Source organism: Episyrphus balteatus, chromosome 1 (genome assembly GCF_945859705.1).
Source record: "Episyrphus balteatus chromosome 1, idEpiBalt1.1, whole genome shotgun sequence".
Taxonomy (NCBI): domain Eukaryota; kingdom Metazoa; phylum Arthropoda; class Insecta; order Diptera; family Syrphidae; genus Episyrphus; species Episyrphus balteatus.
Genome location: NC_079134.1, coordinates 5,336,440 through 5,359,169, shown reverse-complemented (window position 1 = coordinate 5,359,169; position 22,730 = coordinate 5,336,440). Strand labels below are relative to the sequence as shown.

General features: G+C 29.9%; 2 protein-coding genes across 4 annotated transcripts in view; one reads left to right on the top strand and one right to left on the bottom strand.

Annotated features, from left to right (window-relative positions):
* LOC129906635 (protein eyes shut) overlaps positions 1-12,196 on the bottom strand; it is a 122,883-nt gene extending 110,687 nt beyond the window's left edge. For 2 of the 3 annotated variants that reach the window (XM_055982458.1, XM_055982457.1), the window contains exons 1-2: positions 11,891-12,196; positions 10,157-10,447 (exon numbers count right to left, since the gene is read on the bottom strand). The gene's annotated coding sequence lies outside the window, so the exon portion shown is untranslated. The remainder of the gene's footprint in view (positions 1-10,156; positions 10,448-11,890) is intronic. The other variant, XM_055982459.1, reaches the window with a different exon arrangement.
* The window catches only part of LOC129906637 (MKRN2 opposite strand protein), a 69,168-nt gene extending 46,944 nt beyond the window's left edge, over positions 1-22,224 (top strand). Inside the window, exons 2-4 of the mRNA XM_055982461.1 lie at positions 20,753-21,033; positions 21,333-21,510; positions 21,639-22,224. Coding sequence (XP_055838436.1) covers positions 20,756-21,033; positions 21,333-21,510; positions 21,639-21,959 — 777 coding nt within the window. The 5' untranslated portion in view covers positions 20,753-20,755 and the 3' untranslated portion in view covers positions 21,960-22,224. The remainder of the gene's footprint in view (positions 1-20,752; positions 21,034-21,332; positions 21,511-21,638) is intronic.
* The last annotated feature ends 506 nt before the right edge of the window (positions 22,225-22,730 follow it).

The window sequence follows — 22,730 nt, the reverse complement described above, 5'->3', positions numbered from 1 at the left end:
ATCATTTCTTGAAAAAAAAAACACCCTTTTACTCAAAATAATTTTGTACACTTTATAGATTCTTAATTCTTGTTACAAGCAAAACTTATTCACCATGTTTTAAAAATTAATAAAATTTAAGTCAGCTGTTATGATACCTTTTTCACACATAACTCAACCCATCAAAAAAACACCCTTTTTACCAAAAATATTTTTAAGAACTTTATGAATCCTTTGTCCCTGCTTTATCTAAAACCTTCATCCCGAATTTCATCAGTGTAGCATGTTTTTCATATGGGTTTCGGTTGAATGGGACATGGGATTTGTTGAAGTCGAAAAACAAGCAACCTTGTTTTTAATCGGCTGTAACTTTTCTTAGAGCAATCGTATTGACTTTATTTTTATGTCATTAGATTCAGCATCAAAAAATACCTTAAAAACATGTGTCATATGATAATATTCGACAAACAATTTTGTTTAATATATTTTTTACCTTCACTCTTGTCCGCGAAAAAACACCCTTCCACTCGACTTTTTCTCATAGACTTTTTTTTATCCTTGGTTCTTATCCCAAAAGCAAACTTTTTGCCAAGTTTCATGAGTGTAACAATTTTTTTCTTTTTTAAATGCTTATTTAACCTGTACTATTGAAAAATTTGAAGAAATTCATCCGTGAGCGAATCAAAATTCTGGCTTCAAAGTTCTGCTTTTTTAACAAAAATTCTGTTTTTCAAAATTGTGCTTTTTTTCTATTCTGTCTTTCAGAATTCTGCTTTTTAAAATTCTGCTTTTTAAAATTGAATATTCATTTTTATTTGATAAACTAATAAAACTAATAAGTTTCTTATTATTTTTCGACAATATTTAACATTAAAAAATTTGTATTAATAATTTTAATTTACTGATTTATCACCACCTAAACACTTCTAAACATTGCAATGGTACATAATATCTAAAGCAATGTCATTATTTATAGAATTTTATCCAAAACACAAAAAACATTCATACATATTTCAAAATGTTTGTTATTTTTCAAAACAAACTTGCTTATTTCAAAAAATGTCAGCATATTAATCGTTAAAACATGTGTCCAAAAAAGTTATAAAGTGACTCATATACTACCAACAGTATCTATCTATTCCTGTTGCTTTTGCTAACAACAACAACAAAAAACTCTTTAGTAAACATGCTCATTTTTTAAGGCCATATACAAACGAGTTGTATGGAGTCCTTACAGTCTGATATCAAAATATAACTAGGAAAAACAAAAACCATTAAAAACGCTAAAGTTTCACAAAAAAAAAAAAACAAAAAATATCAACAACAACAGAAATTCCTTCATCGCTGTTTTCACGCTTACCCCACAGCCCCCCGACTCTCTGACTAACAATGTAAACAGAATGGCTTTCAAAAATATTACATATCCATAAATTATGCTCTGGCTAACAACATTGATCAAACTTCCCTTGCCAGTGGAAAATTAAACTCAATCCGCTTCCTCCAACACCCCCCCCCCCCCCGCCTGTTCAATGTTTCAAAACATATAACAAAAACTATGTACAAATAAAGGCCCCATATTTTGTTTCGAAACATAACATTCTATAAATAAAATAGGGATATAAAAAGGGAGCACAAATCCACGAAGGCCCTCTTTCGGCTCACCTATTCAATGTGTCCATATAAAAGAGAGAGTGGAGGGGAGGAGTGAAGATTAGGGAAGTACCATTGAAGGATCCTGGTACGGGATTCAGAAATGCGTGCCTGCTGCCAGAAGTACTCATTGTGATTTTTAATTAGAGCACTAGATGGGCCAAAAGAGTGCTGGAATGATGATGAGGTTGAGGGCAAAAGGATGAGAAGGTCCCTCCGCATAGGTCCTTTGTGAAATATAATTTCATTTTACTGAGTGAGATATGTGTAGAAGCCATGTACAAAATATTCCGAATGACTGGCTATACTATTTCATACATACAACTCAACTCAACTCAACTCGTACATGCCAAAGGATAACATCGGTCGTTGTGTTGTGGAATGCTGGTGTATAGTTCGGCCCGAGTGATATGCGATGATTGCGTGTCATGAGCGTATATGAGCTGATTTTTTTTTTTTTTAACGTCTATATGGCACACTGGAGTGTGATTAAATAGGTTATCACAGGTGCAGATATTATTTTTTCCATCGCATACACAAAGTGTACACTAAAAACAAACCTCCTTCAATCTTAAATGCCCATCTATATTGCTTAAAGGCGAGGGGGTGTTACTTATTTTCATTGTATTTTTTTATATCTTGTCATGTCTATTGGAGCAAATAAAAGCCAATTAGTGGGGCACCGACAAAACCATGGACATTGGGATTTAATTACTTGTTCTAGAATGGCGACATGAAAAGTTAGAATATAAAAAAAAAACAAAATTTATAATAAAAAAGCGTTGGTGTCCTATCTTTTCATCGATCGGCGTCAGCGTCGTGGTTTTATAAATACTAAATTAAAAATCGTGCTGTGAAATTATAATGAATTTGAACGCAAACACTCGCCTGTCAGGCATTAAAATGTGATCCACAGGAATCCAGGAATAAAATGTGTAATGGTTTTTTTTTTTTTTTTTTTACAAGAAGATACGCTTCAATGAAACAAATTCCTTCAAATATATTTTTTTTTATGGATTTCAAACTTTAGAATTTAAATTAAACAAAAATTTGGAACATTTCAAGGACATTCATAAAATTTTGTTTTTTTCATGATAACGACTGCCCTTTTTCATTTTTTTTCTATTAAGTACGCATTGAATTGGTACAATTTAATGAAAGCTTTAGGATCTACAAAACCATTTTTTTATTAAGATAATTAAGATCTTTCCTTGCGTTTCAATTGAATTTCTTGTAGAATTTTGTTTTTTTTTTCTATTTCTCAAAGCACATTTTAATTGGTGATTATAAAAGCAGATAATCTACATTCTAATGAGCCAACAAAAAAGTTTTTGCACAACTTTTTCAATAAAAAGTGAAAACTATTGCAACTTTAGATTATGAAGAGATATTATTATGAAAGTTTTTAGTTTTGTATAACAAATATGAATAAAATGAAATGAAAGTAAAGGAAAAATAAAATCTAAAAAGGAAAGTTGATTCAAAAACAAAAAACTCAATCAAATATTTATTTATTCTTCCAAATAATATATATTTAGAAAAAAATAAACTTATAAAATATTGATTTTTTGATGCATGGAGTGTTCCTTTCGATTTCGATTTTAGTCTATTCAGTGAAGAAAAATTATTTAAAAGAGAAATTTAAAAAACAAATTTAAAGCAGCAGTTTTTCTGCAGAAAATATTACTCATAAGCCACAGTGCCCAATAAATCGTTCGATTTGTTAATTTGTCCGTTTTCTTCATAAAGTTGAAGCTTTAAAGCAAAACTAAAACTTTGTGTTAAAGTGCAAACTTATAATTAATAAATAAATTTTTTTGGAAAACTTAAAGTTAAATTAAAAGAATCTGTTTTTGAATACTTTACAGAAAAAGACAATTTGTTAGAACAATCAAGGTCTTCAAAAAGCAAAAGAAGTTTTGACGTTCAATTTTTATAACTCGTTTCAGTATCATTTTATCAGAATATCTTATTTAATTTATGCATTAAAGCCCAATTTATTCACACTCCATTAAAAAGTCGCTATTTAAAAAGGGAAATTTTAAAATTTCTTTGGGATTCGACCAATTTTTAGAGAGTAAATAAATTGGTTCTTAATGAGCTAATAACTATCTAGAGAAAGCGATTCAACTTTAAGCTAAAGTTTACATAATGTAGGTAATCTTCATGTGTTGAGCTGACATTTTTTTTTATTTGTGAAACTGACCAGTATCTTGTCGTATAACCAAATTAGAAAAGCTCATTTTTATTAAAAATGGCTCTAACTTCATTAAAATGTTTGTGTGTATGATGCCGAAAACAAAGACGTAGCTAAACATTCAAATATAATCTAATGTTTTAAGTATCGAGACATTAAAACATAATTGTAAACATATTTTGTTCCTAAATCAGTTCTTCCTCTATCCAATTTTTACCAGTGAAAAAAAAAAAAAAAATTGTTCAAATTATACTTTAAAAAACCTATGTATCTTACGGCCTCGAAGCTGCTAATTTTTGTCATTGTCAACCTCAGAAAATGATTCAAAATAAAATTCACGACTGGTTTGCAGTTCTTGTAGTCCAAAAACCATAGGTAATAAATTCAAGTTTTTGTATAAGTTTAAGAACTGTTTTTATTTTAAATGTATTTCGGAAAACGTTATTCTAGTACTTTTTTTTGCGGTAAATAATACACTATTTTTTGCTCTGCCCATTAATAAACTGATAAATGATATGGGAAACTAAACATTTGAGCATGAAATTGTTATCATTAAATAAAGTTAAGTTTGTATATCTGTTTTGAAGTTAATTTATGGCTAAAAATGATTATTTTTTGAATAAATTAGTGGAGTAACTTAAGCAAATTATAAGGGAACCCGGCCGAACAGCTCCGATTTTTATGATCTTTTTTTTTTCAAACATCGTCGGTAATTAAAAATGTTTTAACGTCTATAGATTAAAAATTGCTGATGTTGCCGTATTTTTTTTAAATAAAAATTAACTTTTTTTTAACAAACAAAAAATTGTTTGTTTAAATTTTAAAAATTAAATGATACCAAAAGATTATCTAAGTAATTTAAAGAGAAAAAGAAGTTCATTCATATCTATAAAATCTAAATAAAAAAAATAGCATAAAGAGTTTTCAAAAACATGGCCCTAGAACTCATAATTTAGAAACAAAAAATTTATTAAAAACAATTTAAATGACTTTTTTAAACTTTTTTGTATTAAAATGGGAATTTGTCCTTGAAAATTGTTTGGCCATTAATATTGTAAGTTGAATTGACTAAACCTCTAGTCCTAGAAAAATGGTTTATACCTTTTTTGATCTCATCAAAAAATGTTACTTTAAGGCTATATCTTAAAAAAATGGCCCAGTAAGTCTACATATATTTCGAATGAGAAAAAACTTAAACCCTCTTGTGGAGCCATCTAGCGTCAATATAAAAATCCATCAATAATACTTCAAGTACCTATTTCATTTTCAAACTGTCACATTTTATAAAAAAAATTTTAAAAAATTGTTGCTAAGTGCTCTAAAACCATAAAATGTTTGATTGAACGAATAAAATTGACAAACCAGTGAATAATTTTCCATTGAATTCAATTATGCCTTCAATACTTAAAATCTTTTTCACATTTTCGAGTGTTAAATTTCAGAACTCTGTAAGTGGTTTAGGTTTAACACAAATCAGAATATAATAATTCTTTCAGATTACACATTGCATTTGATCACGAGGATACTTAGATTTTTGTGTAAAATGTTTAAATTTAATCACTTCGCTGAAATTTTCAATTTTTCCTAGTTTTATTGATTATTTAAAATGAAATTTTTGTGTGCAATTCAATTTTGTTATGCATCAGACAGTTTATATTATTCAAATCCATTATTCCACAAATAAGAAAAAAAAAAAAAACAAACAAAACAAAAACATTTATAACATTTTCTTTTTTTTTTCTTCAACATATTAGCTTTAAGCACGTCAAATGCATGTTATAATGTCAAACCTTTAATCTCGCATTCACATTAATCACAGACATTTCATTTCAGTATTATTTATATTCATACAGACAAACAAACAAACACATAAGGAAATAAATGTGTATTGAAAGTCAGTAAAATTCGCCTTTTGGAAAATCAAATCTCCAAGAACATTTCCTATTACAACATCCAAATATAAAAGCTTATATACTTATGTATTTGTATATATAGCTGAGGAAAGATTATCGATTGTTCATTTGATAGTAGCGCTAATCGAAGTAAAATGACAGCACATTTGTCTTGGAAATTAATTTCGGTTCGTTGAATTCTCTGAGTACATTAATCTATCGTGTGGTTAATTCAGAAAAAGGATATATAGATTTACGATTCAACAAACACAATGACTACGAATTAATTAAGAGGAACGAAAGAGACATGATTAACTTTTATTGATGTGTGTGTGTGACCCCAAAAAAAAAAAAAAAAAATAAACCTAAATGTCTATGACAGTCATTTAGAGTCATTGTGATGTCATTGATTATTATTTTTTTTTGTTGGTATTTAAGTAGCTTGATAGTATTTAAGGAGATGTAGTTTTTTTTGTAATTATCTTCATAATATTTATCAGAATAAATTATTTACTTAACAGAAGCTTACGCTAAATTAGTCATTTAGATTCTGTTTTTCATGTAAGAATGTTTTTTTTTGAGTAAATACTAATTAGGTTCAATGGCTTAATTATTCATCAGTGGTGAAAGAATCATTATTATTATTGATAGTATAATGAGATCAAACACTCAAAATGTTAATGTATGGTTTGCAGCTTACGCAACGAAGATTGTATATTGAAGATTTCTTAGTGACATATTTTACTATTTTTCTTTGAGGTTTTTATAAAAAGTTCAAAGCTGTACTAAAGTTATTAATTGTGAAAGTCCTTTCGAAAAGGCTTGTATCCACAACCAAATAATGCTAACTGAAGTCTTAATTAAATTAAAAAAAAACAGAAACCATAAAAAAATGTCAATGCAAAATTCTTGACCAAATTAAAAATAAGCCTTGGTTTATGGAGAAGGAACATAAGAGCAAGTTTAAAATGAATTTGGAATGTATTTGAATAAGAAGAATGTATAAAATTGCATAAGTCCGTAAAGCTTATGGCACCTTCAAAGTCTTAAGTGAAAACCACTTTAAATGGCAATGGTTGGAAATTAAAAAAAGATTAAGGCATTTTTGTACATTTTTATGCTATTTGTAAATAATAATGCTTAAAAATATTATGAAAGAAGACATATTTACATATAGTCCTCCATTTTTCTTATCGCGATACACAGAACAAAAATGCATACTTAATAATCCTATCGTTTTTCTATCTTAAAATTATTTTTTATGAAAAAAAAAAATGTAGGATTTAAAAGTTAGTTACCTAAAATTTGTGGGAAATCATATAATAAAATCATAATATTAATTGCATAACCAAATTGATGAATAGCTTTAAAACAAGTATAGTTCAAAATTAAATACTAAAAGTTACAAGTTTTCCCCAAATTTTAATTATTTTCGAGTTTTTTTTTCCGGTTTGTATAGAAATGAAAAAGAAGATGGAAAAAACTTGTGTCCTTCAGTTTATTTAGAAATTTCGATGAATAAATTATTTTGTATCAAAAAAACAATACCGACCTCCATGGATCAAAACTGGGTTTTATATGGTTTTTCTCATAGTTTCTATATCCAGAACTGAACGAAATTGAAATCTGACCACACTGCAGGCACCATTTTTCCAATACAAAAAGAATTATCAAAATTGGTTCACAATTGGTTCAATTGGTAAGAAAAAAAAATCAGACGAATTGAATAGGTACTTCCTCCTTTTTGGAAGTCGATAAAAACCGCTTTATTTGTATTGGTGAAGGACGTAGAACAGATTTCACTGACGTAGATATTTTACAAATAAAAAAAAAATTACAGTAAAAAAACTATTAATGGAAAGGTGACATGCATTTGATACAGAAAATACTGTTGATAGAAGATCAGTTAGGTAATGAAGGACTCAGCAACATTTATAATCAGTTTGTTGTCTAGGTTTCGACTAAAAAGTTAAGTCATGAAAAATAGAAGTTTTTGATAAATTGTGTTATAGCTCCTTTTTGATACACAAACCATCAAAAGCCCGGGTGAAATGGTCAATATTATCCTACTGATTTTTTGACTTCACTTCACGACATATTTTACAACTCATTACTATGTTATGCAACATCAATAGTCAAAAAAATTAAAGGACTACGATTACTACGATTCAAATATAAAAATTAAAGGCCGACCTGTCAGATAAGTCTTCGTATTTTGACAAACAAATTTTGACAACCTTCGGAAGATATTACCTTATTATGTGTACTGTGATGTAAGATTGCCTTTAGGTTATCAATTTGGAGCTGTGTTCAAAATTTTGGAAATAAAAACTGTTCTAAATTGTTTATTATGAATTTGTATTTCTTCTCCAAATACTATAAAAATGCTTGTATTAGATCACTTAATCTCTCTTAGTTAAATTTCTAGCCATAAGGAATCTCTTCTTGCAACTTTAATAAAGAGTTGGCGTTTGTTAACTAATGATATAGACCTACCTGTCGTGCAAACGAATTTCTTGGATCTTGGCAGTTAAGTGTTGTTAATCGTCACACAATTGTTATCAATTATTCGATTTTCGAAATCAGTGCCCAAATGTGAAAATTGACATTAAGTTACTCACATCTTTGGAAATTGCATTTGTTGCAATCAATGAAGAAAAAAAAACGTCAATTTGAATTTAAGAAAAAAAGAAAAAACAAATGCAGTCTCCTCTAGCAATACCGTCCTCTTCTTTAAGTGTGTATTTTTTAATTCAAATCGAAATGTTTAATAGATATGGTTCATGAAATATTGAAATCCGAGTATCTCTGAGCTAAATTCGTAAAACTTTCCATTAATTCATAGCTTTTGATACTTCTTTTCACGAAAGCCGGCTTTTGTATTAAATATTTTTACCACTATAGAAACTATTATTTTAAATGGTTTCTGGCATTGTTACGGATAGAATATCTTAAAAACTGATCCATGAATTTTTATTTTATAGTTTAAAAAAATACGGATTTATGTACCTTATGATTTAAACCTGACGGTAAAATTTAGTTGTTCAAATTATTTAAAAAAAATGTTTTACATCTTCTTAACCACTAGTATTTTCAGAAGCACTGATACGATTTATGTAGATTGTTAATATGCCTGCGACCAAACAGTTTTAAAATGTTAATTCCTTTGGTCCGTAATTATGATTTAATGATTTTCGAAAATGCACAAAAATTATCACATTATTAAAAATTTTACCGATTTTTCAATTATTTTTACAACTGTTTATGTTTAGCAAAGTAAGAGGTCTTCACTTGTCCATTGAAATTTAATAATCAAAAGCCACAATAATCATTTTAAACACAAACATTCAACAAGTTTAAAATTCGTATGTCTTAAATTTCATTTTATCCAAAACATATACTAAATATATTTTTAATACTAAATTAATTAAATTCTTCAAAATCATCCAAAAACTCTAAGACCTTCGTATCGACTAAACCAGCTTAAAATAAAACAATTCCTTATAATCCCTTATTTCTTTTCATCGAAAATTATACCAACCTACTGACATATCCGATTAATCGCTCAAAAACAAAAAAAACTCAAACTGTCTGTCATTTTTTATATCTATCTTTGGATAAATATACCACAAAAAATCTACCCAATAGATTGGACATATTTACCCAAAAAAAAAAAAAGCTTGCTCCCAATTCAAATACCTAACAAACCAAACAAAAGAACAAAAAAAAAAAAAAAACATTTATCTCAACCGAAAAAAATACAACCTTCGTCAACGTGTGTCATATCATAAACCATCAACACAAAATCAATAAACGAGCATATCCTTTCCATCCCCCTCCTCAAATATCGTCATCAATCAGAAAAAAACTGATTTCCTGTGGACACTTTTTTTTTTCTAATAAAAACACAAACAAAAATCACCTCTATTTGATCATTTTAATCCTGAAACACCCTGTGTTGAGTAGTTTTGTGGAGATATAGTAGAGTGGATAGTGCCTCCCAATAAAATAAAATAGAACTGAGGGAAATTTCCTCCAACTCCCCAGAGCCAACAGCCAAGCAAGCCAAGCAACAAAAGTAAAACTGATTTGCATATTAATTGGAAGAAGACCACCACATTATCCATCCCCTAACATTACCACCACCATCATCACCAACCAACTCACATAGAGTATACTCTTGGGGGGCCAAAAGCTTGAAAACAAACAACTAAGCACAAACCGCACATCGACGACGACGAGAGAAAATATACCAATGGGTGGTACAATTTTTTTTTTTTTTTATTCATTTGTTTAGGGGGGGTTATGATGAAAAAGGGGGTAAAAGTGGAGAGAAATTTTGGATGAAAAATAAAGAAATTTGTAAGTTGTAATTGGATTTGTGGGGTCCAGGACTAATATACATAATGACAACAACAAAAAAAACACACACACATACCCTCTCTTTTGTTGATGTTGTTGTTATTGGCTGAAGTATGATTCCTTTTTTCCTCCTTTCCACAAGTAAATATGTGTAATTGTAATCCTAGTTTTCTGTTAGTTTTTTATTTTTATTGTTATAACTTTTTTTTGTAGTTTTTTTTTTTAATTATTTTTTATTTTTAAGTTTAACACAAAAAACACACACTTTTAAGGGATTTTTGTATATTTCCCAATTTTTTTTTATTATTTATTTTTCATTATTTATATTTTTCCTTTTTTTAACTCCATTAATTATATCTGCATTCATCTAACGAAGAGGACACACAAGAAAAATAAAACAAAAACAAAAAAAAATATGATTAATTGTAAATCCTTGTTGAAGCAATTTATCCTTGTGCCATAAAATATAAATAAAAAATACAAAAAAAAACAAAAAATACAACAAAAAAATAGAGAGAAGAATAACACCGACACACTTCAATGATTCAAGGATGATTTTTCGTCCTTTTGTCGAGAGGATATTTTTTCCCGCAAAAGCTAAGCACTATACCACAGAATAAAAAAAAAAAAACAAAAACCAAATACAGAATAGATACACACACACACACTCACACACACTATCCCCCTTGACTACTATAATTTATATGTGTGTGTATGTTGTATATCCTGTGTGATATGGCTCCAACCGACCGAGACTAAAGAGTGAAATAATTCACAAATGAAACACTTTACACTTTATTATTTTTTGTTGTTGTTGTTATTTTGTTATTGTTGGTTTGCTTTTGTTTTATTTTATTTTATTTTATTTTTTCTGGCAGCAAGTCCTTTGTGTTTCCTTCCGTTTCTTTAGGTTTTTTTGGCGTTGCTATGTTTTGTTGTTGTTGTGTTATAGTGAAGCAAGCAATATGGATCCTTATAACACTACCATCACGCGGGAATGTAGCGGCGGCGATTAAGGACCCCCCCCCCCCCCCCCTTCATAAAGGATGAACAGTATAGAAACCATTTGAGTTGGCTTTTTACAATGCAAAGAGATTCTTGTTGTTGTTTGGGGGGAAATTTATATAAAGGACCAAATAGGTTGTCATAAGGACATAGCAGCATACCTTCATAAATATTTATTCGGTGTAAATATGAAAGGAAATATGAAAGAAAAACAAAACGAAACAAAAAGAAAATATGAAAATTCCCTTTGATGTCGATCAGAAACAACGATGAAGGACCAACAAATTGACGACAGAGACAGGTTGGGTGACGGTAAGGACGAAATGAAGCAGTCATTCATCTACAATTCGTCGTCATCGTCCACCACCTGTGTGTCTCTGTGTCGTCGTCCACATCTATTCATTCTTCGTGTTTGCCCATCATCCAAATTAAATTATGCACAAGGATAAACACCTTTTTGCCTGCATCTTTCTCCTTGCTCACAATTTTCATTTCCATTCAATGAGAAAAATCGCGAAACAGAGGGACGACATTCAAGTGAGAATCCTGTGTTCTATTGAAAACAAGACAATTTCAAAAAAAATCTCAAAAATGCTGCTTCTGTCTCCTGTTCATCCTTGATGTGGGAAACCTACTCCTTAATCTAGCGTTGCGGTTTCTATTGTTTTCGTAGTTTCATAGTTGACAACAGAAAACAGAAAAAAAAGAAAATAAAAAAAATCGTGACCATAGAAACACCACTCAGCGAAAGGAGTGAACACAAACAAAATACACTCAAGGATCTCCCCTTTTTTTTTCCATCTACCTTTCATTGTTATATGAATCTTGTATCCTTTATTTTTTGTTGTTGTTAAATTCTGCTTATAAGCTTGGTTGGTTTTGTGATTATTTTATTTGGTAAAATATTGTATTACACGAAAATGTGCTCTTCTTTAGAGCACACACGAGAGACTAATTCGCGGGCACGTTCGGGCGGTAAAAGCATTAAAATCCACGTTGTCGCTTTTCTTATAGAAAAAAAGATAATTTAAAATTAAACAAAAAAGTTAAAAATCAATTTTTTTTGATTTTTTTCATAAATATGTTTTTTCTTGTCTTTTTTTTTTTAAATATATTTCTTTAACAAAACACGATGTGAATTGAAATAACAAACGAAAAAAAAAAAAAATTATATATTAATATTATTATTTTTTTTATTGACCGAACAGCACTATTTTCCAGCTGGACCGGTTACAACCAAAGCTCGCACTCTACTAGAGAGTCGAGGGTGCATTACGTGGTGTTCAACCCTCTTGGCTATAAAGTCGGTTTTGGTTTTTGCCATTTTCATACAAATTGTGGCGATGATATAATCGCATGTGTTTTTTTTTATTCGTTGTTGTTGTATTTGATTGAGGGTGGATATATATCTCACTTGTGATTATCAAAGAAAGAAGAAGGTGAATTTTCTACATACAATTTTGAAAAGTGGAAAATTGCAATATTTTTGGTGAGTTGGCGCAGTAGGAAAAAGGGGTGAAATTATTATCGGCGAATTCAAAGGAGAATTTTTTTTTCAACATTTAGAAAGAAGAAGAAACAGGTGGAATGTTTGGAATTATTATTTTTTTATTTTTTTTTTATTAGGGTTGCAATTAATGAGAGCGTGAGTTTTTATTGATGTTGTTGTTTTTTTTTATTTATAAGAAATGATAATCACGTAAGAGACATAAAAAGCAGTCTTTAAGTTGGTTATTGTTTGTTAAATTTTTTTTTTTTTGAGGAGGTGTATAAAAATGAATAAATAAATACCTGGTGGAATTGGGGTTAAAATATAAATTGAGTTTGAAATTGATGAATTGTAGGTACTGAAAGAAGAGATAAGAATATGTATTTCATCAGGGAATTGAAATAGGAGACATTTGCTTGTAAGACAATTTGTTTTCCTTTATTTTGGATTCCAGATTTAATATTGATCAATAAAATTTGCTGTGTAAATTTGATAAAAAAAATCATAACTTTTTTTTGTTAAAAATGGAAATCAAGAATTTGAAAAGATGATAGAAAGTTTGCAAAAAGAAAAAAGAAATAATATATATACACATTTCTAGGCAAAACATTTTTGAAACATATGCATAATTTAATAGCAATGCTAGGAAGAAAAATCTGTTTTAATTTGTTAAACTATTTGTATACAAACCTACGAAATAAACGTAACTTTAAAATAAGAGTCAAACCTCTTGCCTAGTTAGTCAGTCATTTGAAAAATCATCAACAAAAAGCAAACTATCCCACCTTCCACTGCATTGCCTTATAAGATGACGGAATTTTAATATAAATTAAAAAACTATTTTTAAAAATGTTTTGTTTAACTGAATTTAAATTTCTGATATGACTCAGAAAGGTTATTCTTGCCTTATGTATTTAGTATCCAAGTACCGGTTTTTCGGTTAAATTTGGTCAATTATTACTCAAGATAAGGCCCGAATACTAAAAATGCTTGAAAAAAAAATGACAAAAGTGATTCCGGCAACTTTTGTATTCTCAAAGTCTTCTGAAAAAAAAAAAAAATGAAAAAAAAAAAATGCACGACTGGGGTCGCACGTACTTGCTCTTATGCTTTAAGTTACTTTAATGTTAAAGCTTTTTATTCAAGAAAATTAAGAAAATTTAAAATTTGATATTTTCAAGAAATTAAAAAAAATTAAATCTGTTTTTTATAATTAATTAAATATCGTTTTAAATGATCTTTCACAAAAAACCAAGTATGCCAGTTTACTTCTTGTATAAAAGGGAATTTTTAGAAAAAAATTTTCGAAAATCGTTAGAGCCGTTTTTTAAAAAAATAATTTTTTATATATAAAAATTTTCTAACATTTTTCAAAAAAAAAAAGTTGGTATGCCATTTTGAAGTAATAATTTACTTACGCATAAAAACGAAATTTTAAAATTTTTCATAAACACGTTTTAAAAAAATTGATTTAAAAAAAAAAAAAAAAATTGAAATATTTTTTTAAAAATCCAAAAATGAGTTTTTTGTAAATTTTCTAAATTTTTAACATTACCTTTACCCAAACGATAAAAATTTGAAATCGGGGTATTCTTGAACGAGATAGTCATAAATAAAAAAAACCGTTATATGACAGTTACCGTTAATAACGGTAAAAATGTGTACTACTACACTAAATAAATTGCACGACTGGGGTCGCACGTACTTGCTCTTAGAGTTCAAGTTGCTTAAATTTTAAAGACTTTTTATATAGAAATTTGGAAAATCTAAATATATGGGAAAGAAAAAAAAAGGAAATTCGTTTTTTAAAAAAATAATATAAAATCTGAAATCAAATTGCCCCCCAAAACAAGTATGCAGTTTTGACTGATATACTAACATGCATTTTTAGAAAAAAAAATTTCAAAATCGTTAGAGCCGTTTTTTAAAAAACTAATTTTTTATAAATAATTTCTTGGAAAAAAAGTTTTAAAATAAAATTGGTATGCCATTTTGTAGAAATCACTGATCAACATCTAAACACAAAATTTCAAAAAAATTTAATGTCCCGTTTTCGAAAATTGGATTTTTCAAAAAAAAATTTTCAAAATTTTTTTAAAAATCCAAAAAGTATTTTTTTCAAAATTTTGCTTTTGGCTTATATTTAAATTATATAAATTCTTCATCACAAAAAGTTTCGTTGAAATAGAATAAGCACTTTCGGAGATAATCGGATTTAAAAAAAAAACGGTTCTATGGCAGGTACCGTTAATAATGATTTTCAAAAAAAAAAATTTCATTAGAAGATAGACCTTGTCTTAAAACTTACATTTGAATTTTTTTAAACAAAATCGTTGGAGCCGTTTTTGAGCAATTTCAACTTTACTAAAATCGGTATATGACAAGTACCGTTATTTTTGGTCCAAAAAAATTAATTACAAAAACCCCTCTGGAGAGTCGCCAAATAACGCTACACACCAAGTTTGACATTAATCGGTCCATCCGTTTAGGCTGTAGCTCCTTATACAGACAGACAGACAGACTGACAGACAGACAGACAGACAGACGGACTTCCGGGACCCACTTTTTTGGCATTCTCTACCATCGTAATGTTATGGAAAAATGTTATCTCAACTTTTTTTTTGTACGAATACATAACTTGATATATAGTACCTATATCGCAAGTAAAAATTTTAATGAAAATCGTTAGAGCCGTTTTTGAAAAAAATTAACTTTTCTATTTCCGTTATATGACAGGTACCGTTAGTTTTGGTCTTAAAAAAAAAAATTCAATTTGTCCTCTAGTTAATCACCCAAAACTCTTAACTACCAAGTTTGAACAAAATCACTCGAATAGTTTAGGCTGTAGCTCGAGGTACATACAGACAGACAGACGGACAGACAGAATTGCCGGACCCACTTTTTTGGCATTCTCCATCATCGTAATGTCATGTAAAATTGTTATCTCGAGTTCGATTTTTGTTTACGAATCCTAAACTTGCCCTATAGTACCTATATCGCAGGTAAAAAAACGGTTTATGAAAAAGTGAAAAACTATTATAAAGGCTCAAAAATTATTTTTACATAAAAAGTATTAACTCATATGCGACAGAACACTTCAATCTTTTAATAAAAAGCCGTTTTTGAGATAAGTCTACTTTACATTACATAAATTGAAGCAAATTAAGACTAAATAATAAACTGTATAAAAAGATTACGCATACACCACAGTGACCATTTCGATAATCTTATAAAAATGAGTTCGTTAAGTGTGTGTGGCCGATAAACTCGCGTTTGGCTGGTCCGATTTTGGTAATTTTTTGTTTGTTTGAAAGGTATTAATATGTAGATGGTTTGCATAAAAAAAAATAATACCTTTTCTCCCACTTTCACATAGCTGTCAATTTGTACGAGTGAAAAAACACTCTTGCTTTTTAAAAAGTTTAACTAAGCTTTATTTTAAAAAAAATATATTAAGACAGGCTTTCAAAATAATAATTTATCGTTTATAGTCTGTGATGCCTGTCAACGTTTGAATTTGCTTGAAGCAGACACTCATTGCGACTCAACGCTTCCTGGTGCATCTGTTTTGTCTTCGCCACATCATATTGTACTCAGTAAATATAATCACATCTTATCCTTCAAATCCACTCGAACTTTAGATTAGGATTAGATGTGATTAGGATTAGATACACCGAATGCGCCGTGTGACATTAAATCCACATTTGGATTACACAAATGAAAAAATGTATAATCAAGTTGTGATCTTTATTTAGGACACGTGTTTTGTTTGATGATTGCGAATAAAGCATTGGCACAATTAGGATTGGTTGCTCCAAATCGTGAAGAGCAAGATGTTCTTGATCAAGAAATACTACGCGGAAGGCAATACAATTGCGTTGAATTAAGAATATTTGTGCAAACCAATTCCCGAAGTATGACACTATTATGCAAGGTGTCATCAATCAGAGTTGTGGTTTATATTTCTTAGATGCACCCGATGGTACGGCAAAAACATTTTTGATATCATTACTTTTAGCATAAATACGATCTGAAAATAAAATAGCATTGGCTCTGGAAATTGCAGCCATGTTATTAGATGGTGGCCGTACAGCACACTCGGTTCTTAAATTGCCTTTGAATATGCAGGTTAATGAAACACCTACAGTACCTTGCCATATTATTAAAATACAATTTTTTGGTTCATGTTGCTGAATTTTCAAAGTTTTTGTCGAAATATCTTGAATTTTATTTGTCCCATTTACTTGCACTTATCATGTAGATACGGATTGACTTAAAAAAAGTCAAAGAATTCATACTTTTTGATACAAAATAACGTACAATAGGGGATAAGCTCTAAAAGACGTTTCCTATGGAATTCACGCCCGGATAATTACCAGACCGGTCCAATACTTAATTTTTTTGTACCGAGGAATAACGTGACATGCTTAACCTTAATGGCAAGGATCGCATTTTGCATAAACATAGAAGCTCTGATCGTCTGGATAGTACGTAATTTTCTAAGATTTGGAGTAGTTTTTTTTTTTCGTATAAGACCAGGCAAGTACGTTAATCAAATAAAAAAACATCCTCTGATCATTATTGGCTGTGCTGCTATTTCAGGAAAAGGATGAGGTTCTTTTTATATTGTGGAAAACGCCAGACCAAAACAAAAGGAGCTTGGGAACGTTTTGATTCTACGATTTCAGAATAGGCTCGAGACTCGAAGCATCTATATCTATGCAAGACTGGGTCCTTACCATAAAGTTATGGCAAGGCTTTTTGATACATTATAGTCCTGGTATATCAAATGAATTCAAAAACTCCGTTTGGTAATTTGATACATTGCTTTCATTTGTGATAAGGTCAACCGATTTGTAGGCAAAACATTGTGCATTTATATAGTTTAAAATTGTTGCATTGATTTCAGAAACATTTTTATTTGTACCAGCCATTATTGAACGTTCACTCAGCCAAGTATGATTTTTGTAATTTGTCTTTATACTTGGAAATACATTTTGAATCAATTCATTTTTTGAATTTACATTGAAAAAATTGTTTTGAAGTGTAATTCGGCCTTCCGAATCAAGTGCCGCTATTCCATCAACAATGTCCAATAACTGCATAAATTACAATAAATTGGTTAATGTTCATTACAATAAACCAGTTTTTTCGGTTGAAATGTATTTTCAAACAGGTTCTATTTTTTTAAAAAGCTAGTCTTATATATAAAAATGAGTTCATTTAGTGTGTGTGGCCGATAAACTCGCGTTTGGCTGGTCCGATTTTGGTAATTTTTTTTTTGTTTGAAAGGTATTAATGTGTAGATGGTTTGTATACAAAAAAAAATAATACCTTTCCTCGCATCTTTACATAGCTGTCAATTTGTACGAGTAAAAAAACACTCTCACTTAAAAAAAAAAAAAAACTAAGCTTAATTTGTAAACAAATTTATTAGACAGGCTTTCAAAATAATTATTATCGTTTAAGGCCTGATTTTGACAACATTTGCGTACATGTTAATAGTTCGCAAATATGAATTTAATCAGATTTTGTTGTGTCATGCTGTGGATATGTATTTAAATATGTATGCAAAAAAAGAACGATTAAATTCTATTTTTTTTGATCAAAAGAAGTTCAATTCTGAGGAGTACCTACTTTCAACTTCGTGATGCCATTAATGATGGTAATGTTAATGATATTGGTCAGTTCACTATTTTGCTAAAATTTTGTACAGAAATTTGAATTACACCATTAGAAAGATAATAAAAAAAAAAATAGCCGTCTCATACGGATTTTTTTCATAGACCCTGTACTTTTAAATATGAATTTTTGAAAAAAAAAACAAGGAATTTTTAAAAAATTTTTAAATTAATAGGACATATGGGTTTTAATTATGCGCATGCATGTGCAAATAATTGAATTTTTAAAATGATTTTTGACCGAATAACGGGAAAAACAAGTTTTTTTGTTCCAATTTTTTTGGCCGTTTTTAACTGTTTTTTATTTTTATCTTTTTTTCTTCAACATATAAATGAATGAATGTGTAGATAGATAATAAGCAAGACTATAATTGTATATTTGTATCAAAATGTAAACACAATCTTGAATAACGGTAAAATAAAGTTCTATTTTTCAACACGTCACATCTTTTGATTGAGAGCACATAAAAATTGTATTTAACTTTATTGAGCATCTTGATGATATTACCTTTCATTTGATCGCACATTTCGCACATAGCCGTACATCAACTACAAGCTACATAATGTTAAATTAAAAACTTGAGAAATTCCTAAAAACACCTGTGGAGATCGGTTGATCATGACCAGCCACCAGTGGTGTTGACCAGTGTGGGAAGGACCGTAATCTCAGTTTGAACTTTTGATATGGTTAGCTTTAAAAAATTCTTACTTTTTTTGTAGGCATCGTAGAAATATCATTAAAACGTCATGTGAAAGGTGAAATAATAGGCTCTCACATGATCTTAAATTTATTATAGGTTGTCATCGAAAAAATTGATTTATAGCAGAGAAAATAAAGTATATGTTTTTTTTTGTTTTTATTAAGAGACAATTAAATTGATTCTCTCCATTGCATCCATGTTGCTTACAATCAATTTTGAGAAATTCACATAACGCCATGCTTTTCATAGCGTAGGAATAGCTTGCCGAGCGAACCAGTTGAGCGAACCACGCTCATGCACATTATGGGGTAGCATATTTCCGCTGACTCGCACATGATTTACGAAAAAATTTAACTATACCAAAAAGAGAGATCAAAATATTTTCTAAAGTCGAGTAAAAATGGACGTAAGAAAGGGCAGGCTAAATAGCATACACATTATTCAAATTTATAAACAGCCGTTAAAGTGCGATATTGATAATAATAGGGTGTATTTGCAAAACGCTGATTTTTTAAAGTGCCGTAACAAGCCGTATTGAAATATTTATGGAAAAAACGTTTGAAAGAGTTAATAACTTTGCATTGTGAAATTTTGTGTGGTGCAGCATTGTAGTGCATGTAGTGAGCATTTTACTTAGGCTACTTTTTGCTAAAAGTTTAAAAGTGAATATTTTTAGACTCATTTTACGAACTTTTAAAGTTTTAATCCCCTTTTTTTTGTTCATTACAAAGTCGAAAATTGGAAATAAATACAAGAAATGGCGGAACGAAGTCCTCCGGGTCAGCTAGTATAATATATATATAATGGATCAAACGAAATATGCTGATAGGCCAAATTAAGGACTCTCAGAAATTGGTAACTTGTTCATCCCAAATCCTTACGGTTTTCGATTTAATGCAGTTTTTGTGAAATTTCGAAAAATCCCGACTTGGCAACAGTATTTTGCTTCCTTCGCTCATAATTGATTTTTGTTTTTTACAATTCTTTCACTAAAACATTGTCAAATAATAAGACATAATTAATTAATCAAAATATTTTTTATTTCATATGCCATTTTGCTGCAAATTAATTAACAGTTCCATGTTTAATAAAATATATATAAAACTGCAAACATTGTTTTTTTTTTTAAATACTACCACCAAAATCTGGATTTAGGGGCAAAAAACGGGTTTAAGAACATTTTTAAAGTTATTACTATTAAAAAGTCTTTGACTTTAAAAAAAGGCACATCATTTTATAAGCAATGGGGTCACTCTGGTGTATGCGTAACCTTTTCCTCTATAAATTTAATTTAACCGTCAGTTAAAAGTTTTGTATGGCTTAATTGTTTTTATTAGTAGGTAAGTACTAATGAAAACAATTAATGTTCTTTCACATTTGTTTGATCGTCTAAAATAAATAAATTGTTCTCATTAATTTCCTCAATTTTTGACAGAGTATAAACTTTCTTAATTCAGTCACCTGCATTAAAAAGTCAAAATATTGAAATTGTATACAAAATTTTAAACAAACAAAATTTTGCATAGAGATTAATTCTCTCGAAAGACAAATAAAGTAAATTCAAAAACAAACATTCCCAGCTGGACATTGACATGGGTATCCTTTTTCAATTTTACTTTAATGTAACCTCAGATAACATTGCCAAAGGAAGTATTATTATTTATTTATGAAAACGAGAACGATGTTTCAAATGCATTTTTTGTTGTCTTTTTTCGTATGTACAAATTGCAATTACCCTTTTTTACAATCCTTAACTCACACCCATATTTATTATTCATCATTTTATATACTTTCAGGTTATGTTATCCTCAACAACAGCAACAACAACAACAACACAACAACCAACGACGAAGGCGCGGACAACAACGGTTACTTCAGATCCGGGTATCCTGTGCTTCCATCATTGTACCGTTAAAGTTTTCTGTTTCAATTTGCCAAATGTTTGCCCGAATTGCAATTGCGAGATGGACAGGACAATGCCAAAGTTTATGCCATTTCGACTGCCGTATCCTTTCATTAGAGCATCACAATACCCTTGTGGCATAGTCCTTCGACCAACAACGGGTGATTTTTTGAAGTAAGTTTGTTTGCGACCTAACGATGTAACGATAGAGAAGTTATAGCCCCAGTGCGCTCTGTTGGTTGTACCAGCATTCCGAGAGTCACTCACCGCAAGCTCCATCATCTTTTGTGTCCTTCGGGAGATTCTCAATGATGTGTGTGTGTATGTGATCCTTTTGGCAAAACAGCAGGTCTTCTCTTCTCTCATACATAAACTAACCTCGATGTTTTTCTTTGTTTGTTTCCTATTTTTCGGATTCATTCACCATTCTGCTCCTTTTGGCTCTGTGTCGGTTGCTTGCTTGCTAACTAAAGTGACTACAATAACTCCATGGACCTGCACATAGGTGTAACCACATCACACGGCAGCATTGTTGAATTCGACCGGAACGGTCTTCAGCGCAGATCCGACAACAATGCATGGTGGCAATGTCTGCTCGTCGGAGATGTCCCTGATCCTTGGCACGACCTCTGGGATGATGTCCTTATGCAGGTAAGCACTATCGTTATCGATATCTATCTAAATCTATAGACAAGATAGGAACATGGTATCCTTTTGGAATTCATTTGCAATATAATCATTGAAAATTCGACATGTAATCGGTGCCGGATATTTTGCAGATTTGTAAGCAGCCCCACTGGACCATTGACCACTATAACGAGGAGACCTACAATTGTTATACGTTTGTTTTGAAGTTTCTCGAAGCATTGGGATATGCGGGGCTTAGTGAGGCAGCCCAAAGTAAGACTGTGTTTTGCGAAAAGTATATTGTTCCTAGGACCACAACGGCCGGTAAATACATCTCGCTCTACCGGAAGTTGATGGAGAGTGGCTTGTATATGCATAATGTGAAGGACGGAAATGGTGGTGGTGGTAATACTGGGACTTTGAATGGCAAAAACATGGAACGACATCAAAAGTTGTTTCCTATTGCTGAGTAAGGAAGGGATTTCGAAATCTGGACAACGACGATGACGATGATGACGACAGAAATGCACGTTGAGTATTAAAACCAGAACCGGAATCATTGCAAACCTCTTTTTTTTTTTTATTTCCTCACATGAGATCTCTTAACTAATTTATTATTTTTATGTAAGTTAGGATTAAATCCAACATTCCTATATATTTTTTTTTTTTTGTTTCCACACATTACAATGTACATCGAATGTAGAGCTTTGTTTTAAGATACATTTTTAATAAACCTAAACTTAAATTATTTAATATTGATATTTTGTATTTGGAATAGAGTTACCAAATTGCAGTTTTAGATGAACGAAAATTAGAAATAATCATTATGGAATAAAAACGCCAGGGAAGGTTTTTTTTAAAAAGGAATTGAACTGTTAGAAAAATTTGTATTGTTTATTTGTTTTTTTTTTTTTGTATCAATTAAGTAAACAGTCACAAACAAAATTGTTAAATTAATAACTCTCAATCAATTTAGATATGTTCAAAGATGTATTTGTTTTTAAAATATAGGTATTTTTCTTTTAAAATTATTAGCAGAGACGAATTAAAACACGTAATGTTTTCTCGATAATTAATTAAGAAGTAATAATAAATATTTATTTGATTAACAAATCAAATATACATAAAACATTTATGAATATAACACAGTACTATTTTAGTACAGTGGATTTAGAACAACGTCTTAGTAGAGTAATTCTAACACTCCTCCTTAAGACGATGGTTCTTATTTCACTCCCATTGCC